The sequence below is a fragment of the Phalaenopsis equestris genome, unplaced genomic scaffold (genome assembly GCF_001263595.1).
Source record: "Phalaenopsis equestris unplaced genomic scaffold, ASM126359v1 Scaffold000002, whole genome shotgun sequence".
NCBI lineage: Eukaryota > Viridiplantae > Streptophyta > Magnoliopsida > Asparagales > Orchidaceae > Phalaenopsis > Phalaenopsis equestris.
In genome coordinates this window covers 48,504,542-48,516,370 of record NW_018164444.1, presented here as the reverse complement: position 1 = coordinate 48,516,370, position 11,829 = coordinate 48,504,542, and the positions used below count along the sequence as shown (strand labels likewise).

General features: G+C 35.8%; 1 protein-coding gene across 2 annotated transcripts; it reads right to left on the bottom strand.

The window, feature by feature from the left end:
- Positions 1–325: 325 nt before the first annotated feature.
- On the bottom strand, positions 326–11,496 carry LOC110026164. Of its 2 annotated transcripts, none has more exons than XM_020727012.1 (10): positions 10,921–11,496; positions 10,450–10,659; positions 10,223–10,304; positions 9,545–9,586; positions 9,416–9,475; positions 6,951–8,828; positions 6,730–6,831; positions 1,198–1,338; positions 992–1,117; positions 326–905 (listed from the first exon to the last, which is right to left on the bottom strand). In XM_020727012.1, exons 1-10 carry the CDS (start codon positions 11,016–11,018, stop codon positions 741–743), a joined length of 2,904 nt encoding a protein of 967 aa, XP_020582671.1. In that variant the 5' UTR covers positions 11,019–11,496; the 3' UTR covers positions 326–740. The 2 variants fall into 2 exon arrangements, with proteins under 2 accessions (XP_020582671.1, XP_020582677.1); XM_020727018.1 differs by having other exon boundaries at positions 780–862.
- Positions 11,497–11,829: the final 333 nt, after the last annotated feature.

The window sequence follows — 11,829 nt, the reverse complement described above, 5'->3', positions numbered from 1 at the left end:
CTTCATGGGTGAAAATATTTCAGGGGCATATACTCACTGCCCACCCAATTTCTATATATTTACATATCTAACACCTAAACTTTTACTCCTTATATTTATAGCAATCAAATATTTCGTATCAAAAATAACATTATTTTAATTTTAAAAAAGTGATGCACCTTTTCATGTCAATTACAAGTAAGGTGGCATAGATATAAAAATTAAAGTTTAGATATTAGATATGTAATTACATAAGAATTAAGTGGCATGCATGTAAATCTTCCAAAATGTAATGCATAATAATACCGCCAGTCAAAACAAAAGAAAAAAAGAACACTACAAGGGCTCAAAAAACTTCACATTACATCAACTTAATCTTGAAAAAAGCCATGAAAATGACTCGGTCTGCAACATAAAACTATAGCAAAATAAAATGAAAAATCACTAAGAAATTCATTCGCTTAGCTTCGGCCTCTGCACGTGAAAACCCGTGATACATGGAGGTCTCTCAAGGAAGAGATTCAGCAATAAAAAGCTGTGATTTTTATACCCAAAAGGAGGAACTATCTAAAGCCCAAAGTCTCCCGAATCCTTCAGCTATATGAACTTCAGTACTACATGTACGGTCAGTAACTTAACCCCAAATAGCTTGAAAGAGAGCAAAATCATTCAGTTAAAAGTATAACCTTGCTGTAAGAAGAATGCTAGTCATGGCAGAGGAAAAAAACCTCACTCTCAGCATTCCCAGAACAAAAATGGAGTTAAAGGCAGTCAGCTGCTCCAGTTACAGGAATGGAAGACTGGTTAAACACATTTTGTGGCTTCTTACAGTTCCGCATGCCTTCTAGTACAGCGTTTCCTGCTGTTGGTTCTAACAAATGTACTAAAGATAGAAAAACATCCATCCTTGTAATATCCTTATTTGCCTAAGCCAAATGGAATTCAGACACTGAAATTTTAACAAAAAACAAAAAGAGTATAGCTATGGGAAAATGAAAAAAAGAAAAATTACCTCAACTGCGAATCGAGCCCACACTTTTTCATCACGAGCTTCCATAACTCCTTTCAAGATAGTCAATCCTAAGCCTCTAATTAAGTCAGCAATCTCAAGGAAGAGACCTCTTTTCTCACAGAGCATCTGCGGAGAAGCATTTGAGTTTTAACGGCTAGTTACACTGATACATAAAAGAAAAGGAATGGAAAAGAGAAAAAAAGAACCTCTACAAGCATGTGTCGAGGAGTGCTAAGATCTTCAACTACGATGGGGCAGATCACAGATTGGCTGCCAACCTCGAATGCCCATGTTGCGCCGCCATCGAAATTGTCCTTTAGGAGCAGGCCCTCATCCTCACTGATGATCTAAATGTGTCAATTACAATAAATTAGGATGGGTAATGCGTAAGAATGCATGTGCATTGCTGAGAAAATGCAAATTATGGCTGGGTAGTGATAAGAAGAACACATGAACCAGTAAAAACGAATTCTCATGGACGATAATATATAAATATGCAGTTTTACAAGAACGAGTTTGGAATGTATAACATGCACGGTTCACAAAGCATAATAAATTGATTTCTTTAGCTTGTAACAACTGAATTCTACCTGTTGATTCCCTTAATTACACTTAATTTTACTCATGACAGTTCGATTTACTCAATTGTATAATCAGTACCATCCAAAAACATAAACAAGTTATTGCTCTTAATCCAAGAAATCAATAAAGAAACTATTTGATTTAAAATTTAATAATTGTCATTTACAAAAGAAATAACTTCTTTGTAACAGATGCTTTTTTGATAAAATGGAATTTTGATGATGATGTCCGCCGAAGCATATATGATAAATACAATAGAAAGGAAATAAAAGGAAAGAATAAATATAATAAAGGGGGAATGACATAATTCATCTCAAAATAAATGCTCTACTTGTATCATGATATTTTGACATAACTTCCTAATATGCTAAAACTCCATCTCAAACTAGAGGATACTTTAAATGATACATAAATAAAAAATGGTACATGACTTGGACTTTGATGAAAGATATCCATCACTTGTTTTGAACTAGAAACATGAGTGACATTTCATTTTGGTGAACATTTCTTTTATGAAACTGATCTGAAAACAAATGTATTATTTTTCATTGTTAACATGTTTTATTTCGTGATTATGATAGTTTTACACTTGTGGAAGGTATATTTATTTTGTATTGCCGGATACCAGGTGTGTAGCAAGCTTAGGGGAGCTAAAGAATGAAGATGAACCAAATAACGCAGACACACCCGCACAGGTCAGAGCAAACCCACACCTCCATCCAGCGAGGCGGCGCACCAACGTCGTATCCTGGCACACCTGTGCCACCAATCCGAGAAGGCGACACGCCCGGGCGAAGACTGAGCGCATCCGCGCCAGTCCCCAGAGGAAGCGACAAACCAACATCAAGCAGTGACGTGGAGTCTCCCCATTATGCATGAAACTTAATTTGGAAGATTTTGATGTGGATTTTGGAGCCCTTGCTAAATAAAGAGAGGTCGTGGACGTGAAGAAGAATTCGTACGTGATTGGAGGCTGCTTCTACTTGTCTTTGGAGAGACTTGCGTTGTGTCATAGGGTTTCCTCCTTAAGCTTCCTTGGGAGAAAGATTCTAGGTTTTTTCATTTGAGAATTTTGGAGAGTTGGAGAGAGTGAGAAATTTGAGTGCTTGTCTGATGGAGATCGACGTGTGGTGCTTGCATTGTAGGGGGAAGATTGAGGTATACTTCAGGCCAATGAATTTTTGGTTTGAGTTTGTGTACTTGTTTACATGAAATCTTTTATTCAATGAAGCTTTTGATTTCTACTATCATGTATAGTAGCTAAATATTTCCATGCTCCTGTGATTAGGATAGGTGAATGAATTGTATGTTTTACCCAAGAGTTTTTCCTAAATATTTTTGTGTTCTATTATTTAAATTTTATTGATGTGTTAACCTTTCGATCTTCGATTACTTTTAGCCAAGTCAGTTAGAAAGTTAAAACCGCTTTTGATCAAGGACTTCTAACCGTTTACTACAAGAACAAGTAGGTTAGCACACGGTCACCTAATGAAATAGACATATTTCTAGTAAGAGATTGCAATCTAGATAAAGGACTAAAAGATTCCTAGGAAACTTTGCATGATTAAACCCCCTTAATTGTAATATAATTTTTCAATGTTTCTTATGACCTCAATAGAGGCTAAGAAGGATTTATTCCTGATTGTTAACAATAACGTGGGGACCTCATAATAAAACTTTGAGAATTCACATAATCTGAGTAACAAAAGTGATTTTCATCACCTCTGAAAAATTTCAACGCCTTCTGCACATTGAAACGTTTCAAATTCCACTTAGGGTTTAGTTAACTAGAGCTTCGCAAATAAGAAAATTTACTAGTTTTCTTGAGAGAACAACACACGAACTCATACTCGTATATTTCTTGAGCGACACATCTACTTGCAAGATTGCCGCCTGCTTCACAATAATTTCGGGCATCATAAATAACAATCAAAACTCGATATGTTTAGTTCTTTTAAAAAACATTGAATTCCTGGCAAATATGCATAATACCATCGGTATCACAATTTTAAAACAATAGCTCAATTATTAGAAAACTAAATTATTCTAGTAGTACCTTGTCCCACACATTATTTCACATGTAGTTTGAGAAGTCACTCTATACTCCGCTTAAACACTATATCTACCAAAAACATTTTGCTTCCTACTCTTCCAGGTGGCAAAGATTATTTCTTACAAAAATAAAATATCCAAATATTGCCTTTCTATCATCAACAAATCCAGCATAGCTGGCATTCGTGAATGCTTCAAAATTTAAATTTTCAATCGAATTATATGGCAGCCCCTTTCCGGGAGCTATATTAAACTATCTAAGACTGCAAAGAGCAGGATCACAATGCTTTCGTTTTGGATTCCACATATGCTGCCTTATGGCCACAATATCAAAACAAATATTTTGTTAGTATAACTATCAAAAAAATCAATTTTCAACTAAGCTTCGATATTGAGATGAATCAAAGTAGGGTCAATCCTCATTTTAATTTTTTAGAATGGTAAATCCTCATTAATTAAGTTTTGATTATCCAAAGTGTCACTTTAGTTTTGCACCCTAAAATCCAATTTCCTCAAGATGATTGATAGCATATTTTCATGTAAGCAAATTCAATCCCCTAAGGGTATTTAGGATGCACTGAGTTTTTATTACCAAGTGAGTCTATATAAGTAGTGTTTTACTTTAGATATATCATCTTAATTACTTCTAGTGAGATTATCAACAAGATATTCTGCTAATGAGTACTGACGCTTGGTAAGGAGATTATAACATGTATATCCATTTTAAGCTCAAGAGTAAACAATGCATATAGAAGTGGCACTAGGAGAGCATATAATGTGGACAAACATGAACAAAATAAAGGCAACAAAACACTGCTGGGGTAAGAAAATAAATAGATCAGTAGAAAGAATGGTAATTAGCAATCAATCATTGAGAAGTGTAAATGTTATATGATTAATAAGCTAATAAACAAGGACCAAATCCCCAAAAAGAAGTTGGTGCACATTCAAGTGAAACATTAGTATTGGCTCCATTGCGGAGTTGAATCTCATATTCTACTGTTCCATTTTGCTAAGGTACATAGACAAGGTTTATGAAAATTGTAATTTTCATAGCAAAAATTATGAAATTTGATTTGCATGTATTTTTAAGAATTATCAATGCCCAATAAATTTTAATCAAGTAGAAAACCAAACGTTGTTTCTTCATAAAACTTCCGAGATAATATCAAGAACTTCTAACTGACATTCAAATAAATACATTTGTGTGATATGAGAATGATCATGACTCAATATAAGAGTAAACTAACTGAGGAGGATTAAATAACAACTAATAGTGAATGATAGGAATGGCAAATGATAATGTTTAAACTAACTTCATAAGCTGAGCATTAAAATTTGAAAGTGAAATAACAAATTACTCAAGTAAAGCAAGAGAAGAATGTCACAATAATCAATGAAACAAATAAAGAGTAATAGAGGACGTAAAAAGCAAAAGAAGTGTTTGTTATTAACTAATAGAAATCTCAAAATTCAACACCCCTACCAATTATCTTCTTTGACCGAGGATTAAATAACGACTAATAGTGAATGATGGAAATGGCAAATGATAATGTTCAAACTAACTTCATAAGCTGAGCATTAAAATTTGAAAGTGAAATAACAAATTACTCAAGTCAAGCAAGATGAGAATGCACAAGAGTCAATGAAACTAATAAAGAGTAATAGAGGATGTAGAAGCAAAAGAAGTGTTGGTTATCATTTAGTAGAAATCTCAAAATTCAACACCCCTACCGATCATCTTCTTTGACCGAGGATTAAATAACAACAAATAGTGAATGATGGGAATGGCAAATGATAATGTTCAAACTAAGTTCATAAGCTGAGCATTAAAAGTTTAAAGTGAAATAACAAATTACTCAAGTCAAGCAAGAGGAGAATGTCACAAGAGTCAATGAAACTAATAAAGAGTAATAGAGGACGTAGAAGTAAGAGAAGTGTTTGTTACCAATTACTAGAAATCTCAAAATTCAACACCCCTACCAATCATCTATTTTGACCGAGGATTAAAATGACAAATAGTGAATGATGGGAATGGCAAATGATAATGTTCAAACTAACTTCATAAGCTTAGCATTAAAATTTGAAAGTGAAATAACAAACTACTAAAGTCAAGAAAGAGGAGAATGTCCCAAGCGTCAATGAAACTAATAAAGAGTAATAGAGGACGTAAACTCAAAAGAAGCGTTTGTTATTAATTAGTAGAAATCTCAAAATTTAACACCCCTACCAGTCATCTTCTTTGACCTGAAATCCTATATGACGCAATGAGTAAAATAAGAGATTACTATTCAATTATGGACTATAATAAACAATATGTAAATAATAAATTTACTGAAAACTTGGGAACATTTATACCCAAGAGTGTAAAATTTCAAGAGAAGTGGATGGCGCCTCCTCCAAAAAGAAATGAGGAATTATCCACAATAATGATAGGCTGCAGAACAGACATGCAATCAATTAAATAAATGCACCTGAATTTAAAATCTAAGAAATAACAGTGAAGGGCACTGCAACAATGTTTGAGGGGCATGTGGCTTGAAAAGCTGAGAGGTCTTCATTTGTTAAAGCAGCTAAAATTACTAATCTTTAAGAAAAAATCACACAACCAAAGCAACATAAAGGCCTTCTTTTTTCAATATGAGGAGAGATCAAAGCCATGATAGCTGCAAAAGGCTCAACTAAGGGTGCAAGAGACAGTGGAGGTATCGACAAAGGTTATCCATGAAGAGTATCAACTAAAAGATTGTTAGGTGTTTGGATATTCTGAAAGGCCAAATACATGATAACTTTGAAGGTGCAATATACATGATATACCTTTGCAGGTGTCACCATTTGTAGTGAGATTGCCAAAGTTAAGAAGATCAGACATAAAATTGTATATTTCTTGCCTTCACATGCAAAAGCACCATTAGATATCTTATGGGTTTAATTGAGGGACCGTTGTCGACAACCAGGCCTATTTGTTCAAGCCCCTCAACAAAATCAAAAGGAAACAAAGAGGTTTGTGTATTGAAACTTCATTGAAAAGATAACTTATCACTCAAATTAGCAAAATAGAAGTTTTTCTAGTTTATCCCAAAGGAGAAGAATAGACAACATACCTTAGGCCTCCCGGTTTCCTTGAGCTTATCAGCATGTTTTGTGACACTTTGCAAGAAAAGCATGTGCTTGATGGTTTTTTCCAGTAAAGCATCAATGCTCATCTGAATTGAGTGATTGAATAGACAGCATGCACAGTTTAAAGATTTAAAATATAAAACATCTCATCGTTATGAAATGAAAATAAATGCTTCCATGTAATACACCAACAATTAACAGTCACCTTAGCTCCATTGGGTACAATTTCCCGTAGTTCCTTGACACGGTCCTGGATCATCTGGCGATCTTTCGGCCTTGGTCGTGGATTTTCTCCTGTTCTCGACCTTTTTCTATTCAGCTTACCCGCATCATCAATTTTTTTACAATTTGCAGAAGACATCCCATCACAAGTCATATTCCTAGCCTTTCCAACCCATAAACTGATTTGTGATTTAGATTTTTCATCCCCCAGGGAGCATAAACCTTCAGATCTCTCCCTGCTGCATTCAGATGTAAACGAACTTGTGCCAGCTGTCTGTAATTTAGTAATATTTGGAGACTTCCCTACAAAATTTCCTGCTAATTGCTCTGATAAAGCTGCCATATTACATTGTGTAGAGCTGTTGGGAAGCGAAACATTGCTTGTTTTTGTTGATGCCGTATTACAAGAAACATTATCATCGGAGATGAGCTTTCTATTTGGCTTCATCTGTGAAACTATAGCATCCAACAGTTGATCGCTACCACTTTCACAGAAAAGCCCACCACTACATGAAATTTCATCATTTAATATATCACCAATAACTGCATCTACCTGTCTTACGCAAGCAGGAACATCTGCGCTCAACTCACAAACTTCCATGCCATTCAAATTTACAAAAGAATCCTCCAGAAGACTGTAACTGGCATTAGATACCTGATCAAGATCAAATGGATCAAATAAAATGTTTTCAGCATTTTGTTGTTGCATATCAAAAGTTGTTTTTATGCTTGAAGGAGGCAATATTTTGGGGTTATAAGCAACCACACTGTACTGAACACTAGCTTGAGAAACAGAACCATTAGGATCCTGATTGTTTGCTGAAACTAGATGATAATCATACCAATCATCTCTTTTAGAAATATTATGCAATCTGTCTCTAGATCCATCAAGAGCTTGACATTTTATGTTTTCATCCTTTTCTTTATTGAGAGAAAACAAAGTTGAAGAGATTTTACCAGTGGAGGTAGACTGAGTCTGGCTAAAGCCACAAGAAAGCATACGAACCCTATCTAAATCATCTGTTAGGCTTTGTATTTGAGATGCATTGCTTTCAAAAGAAATTTCACTTCTGATGCATTTCATTACACCACTAGAAAGTGAACAACTATTTCCAATATTCTCTTTCTTATTGGATGAGCTACTTCTACCAAATGATGAAGCTGACTCAGAACATCCATGGGAATCATAGAGTTTAGATTCATGAGTTCCAAGGTGAGGTAAGCTAGAGCTGTCCACCATAGCTTCATGGTTGCCAGCAGATCCATGTGCTGTCCCTTGATCTGTCCTGAATTGGTTTTCAAGGGATTTCAAATGACCAGCAAACAAACTTCCATTCACATCTTCAGATCGACAATGATTCCCATAGCCCAAATTCTGAGGCAAAGATTTTTCACTTATCATGGAATTAGAAGCTGAAAATGTCCCCGGATGTTCCAGACACTCACTTTTTAGCTGGTTATTTGAATAAAGATTAGGTTGAACAATATGGCAAGTTGATTGGGAGAAGTTGCAAAAAGGCAACATTTTCTTTGAGCTAATGTTGCTGTCAAGCAACATTTGTTGAGATGAGAGAGGAACCTTATTAAGTGAAGATGTAAATAAAGATGAAGTTTTGGAAGTAAATCTGGGGTCATGGCCTCTGAAAAGTTGATCTACCTCATGAAGATTGTGAGAAAGTAAGCCATCTACATTACTACTGACATTTCCAAACTGACTAGAGGATGGTTGTGTAATATCTAGTATCGGGGGCTTCTGGTTCAAGATGGTACCACTACCATCACATAAATTTGTTCCTGCCATGCTTCCCGGTTGCATAAATAAATGTTGCACAAAATTAACAAACCCAATTTCCTCAAAAATCTGCATAAACAGACAATTATTGCACATTAGCAGAATCCCAAAAATAAATTACCTAGCATAAGACTATAGCACTTTCTTTTCTAGTTTTTTTGTGAGCAATATTACAGCTCAGGAGCTTGAGCTGAACAGGACAATGGGGTTATAAAAGGGAATGCCCGGTGCATGAAACTCAAAAAATGTAGGGTAAGATGATGGGGTTATCTAGAATCTTATTATAACTAGCCAAAACGTGAAGTTGAGCTAGTACTTTCAAACTTTCTCTTTCTACAGTTAAAAAATAGTTTTTGAGGAGTCAACACAAAAAAAAAAAAAAATTTAAAACACACAAGAGGCAGATCCGTGCTTTGCTCAAATGCATCTATTCACTAAAATTCAGTTTTAAGTAATACCAGAAAATTTCAATTCTCATGATGCTTGTAAGTGCAAAAAGGTGAGAGAACTCAAAAATGCTCTACTCTAGAATGATAATAATCATATGACCGACAATTAAAAGCATGATATCGGTTGTTGAATAATTGTGGAAAGATATGTTCAATCTCAACATGAAGGGAGGTTTAGAAAAAGAGAGTAAGAGAAGGGGACATTACCAGCTGGGTGGAACCAAGTTGAAGAACGCCTTGTGGAAGGATAGGAATAACAGCTATTGTCTGTAAAAACATTAAAAAAGTTTAAAACATTCCACATCAAAGAAAAACAATCTTCTAAGAAATAAGTACCTGGATGCCTGCCAGAAATTGTTGATTTATCTCAACTAAATCCTGTAGGAATAAGAGAAATCCAAAAAGAAACTTGTTAAAATATCCAAATATATAGTTCTAGGTCTATTGCATGAAGATATAGTAACATAGTCTACACTAAGCTTCAATATCAAACAAGATTTTATTTACACTCACAAAATATACTTTCAATACCATTGTTGAACCACGAAAGTATACAAAGCATGGGTAGCAAGATATTTTCACTATGGTTGTTGGATTCAAGAAAATATACTGTATAACTCCCACATATTAGTATCATCTCATCATGTAAAAATGTCTGTAAATCCTTACCTTCCCTTGTTAATTAACTCCAATAGATATTTCACAAGCTCAATTCCTCAGTTAATCAATCATCCCAAAATTCTACTGCTAAGAAAGAAATAATTCATTACGAGATATAATAAATAGCATTGTGCAAATATCCATTTTTCTTAACAACTCTTTAAAGTTTCCAGCTTTTCCAAATAAGAATGGCACCACTTTCCAAAATTAGAATCATTTAATTATGTCAAGGACTCTGATTTTGTTTATCAAATTTAATCAAAGAGCTTGCCCAAGAATTTTCATAAAAAGTACACATCAAACCACAAAAACAAATTGAGTTCATTAGGAGTGAAACTTAAACAATAAATATACCTTGGTTGCTGAAAATTTTTGATTAAGCTTGCCTTGAAGAATCCAGTTATGTCTCCCTGTTGAAACAGCTTTCCCAACTACTCTGTGAAACCAACACAAAGTGATAGAAGTCACATGTAAAGATGAATGACCTCTACAATGAATCCGAACAAAAGGACAAAATACAAATCTAGAAGAGTAACAAGCAGACAAATTTTAGATCTTAAGAAGAAGAAAAATCTGCTTACCCGTCTCCCACAACATGAACTTGGCTCGTCATACTCCTATGAACCAGCGCGTAGATTCTGTCCTCAGTGGAGCGTCCAAGCTCAGTAAAACGTTCCTCACACCGAGAACCACGGAGAAGCCCCTTCTCCTTAATGAGTAAATCCATAGCTTCAAAACCGGATATTGCGCCATGCATTCGTCCACAATAGCCATCCTCCCAGATCAAACACCTAGAAAATTTTCCAGAAAACAATAAAATTTCTTCCTTTCTCATAAGAAGAGTTTTGCAAACATACTTTCGTTTGATAAATTCCAGCAGATGAAAACCGCTGTGACGGTTCTAAAAAGCCCATTATCAGCTCATAAATCGCACAAATAAAATTAACTATTATACTAGATTCGGGAGCTCCGTAAGAAACTAAAAAAAAGGAATAAAGGTAAAATCTCACCCCCAAGCTTCAAACGCTAAACCCTAAAAATCCAAACTTTACCTCTGTTCCTGTAGACCAACCGCCCTCCAAAAAACAGCATAAGACCACCCAATCTCGACGCAGAGCCGCTTCAACACGTCTCCGAGTGCGAGCCCCATCACTGTACTACCTCGCTCGAAACGCTGAGTCTGTTATGCCTCCTCACAGAGAAAAATAGGAAGAATCCGATAATGCCTGCTAGCCCCCGTGAGCTCTTAGCTACCTCTGCAAGAACCTCTTCCCGCTTGCTTCGCTCGAAGCCCCTCTCGCCGCTTCCTCGCCGCTCGTCGGCGACCCATGGACTGGCAGAGCGCCGCCGGAGAGTGACCACTGACTAGAAAGTGAAGAATATCATAGAAAGACGAGACCTTTCAATCCTGTTTCAGCGACGCCTACACATCGGTGCTGATGGCTCTAGTACCGTGGCCTGTCATCATTCGCTTCATCCGGAGATGAATCGGAAATCGAGGAAATATTCTATTCAATTCGACAGGTATGTGTGCGAGCGCGAGAGAGAGAGGGGGTGAAACAAAGTGGAAATTTTTAATGTGGAGGAAAACGTACGGCGGCCTGGCAGGGCTACCGCCGGCTCGACCTACGCCGGAATCAGCTTTTATGTGCTCCGCCGGAGCATAATGAAATGTTCATAATAATATAAAATTTACCTATTTTTAAAAGTAAAATTACAGTGCATGACACCTAATTTTTATGGATTTAACTTTCTCTCACCCATGGCTTTCAGTTTCAAGGAAAATATTTGTGTACATAAGACGTACGTAACGTTGCATACATCCAAGGGTTATTCAGAAAGTAGAGAGGGGTTATATCGAGGTTATCCTCTCTGTAACCCTCCTGTAATCTCTTTGTAAACTACCTATAACCTACAAATGAGTTCCGACAAATGAGTTCCAACCTACAAATGAGTTCCGC

What these genes read in the sequence shown, in the direction of transcription:
- LOC110026164 (XM_020727012.1), bottom strand. Translation starts at nt 11,018, where the DNA reads ATGGGGCTCGCACTCGGAGACGTGTTGAAGCGGCTCTGCGTCGAGATT. An exon ending in TTGTACCCAATGGAGCTAAG is followed by an intron (nt 6,832 to 6,950) that starts GTGACTGTTAAT and finishes CACTCAATTCAG; the next exon opens with ATGAGCATTGATGCTTTACT. An exon ending in AGGAAACCGGGAGGCCTAAG is followed by an intron (nt 1,339 to 6,729) that starts GTATGTTGTCTA and finishes TGACACATTTAG; the next exon opens with ATCATCAGTGAGGATGAGGG.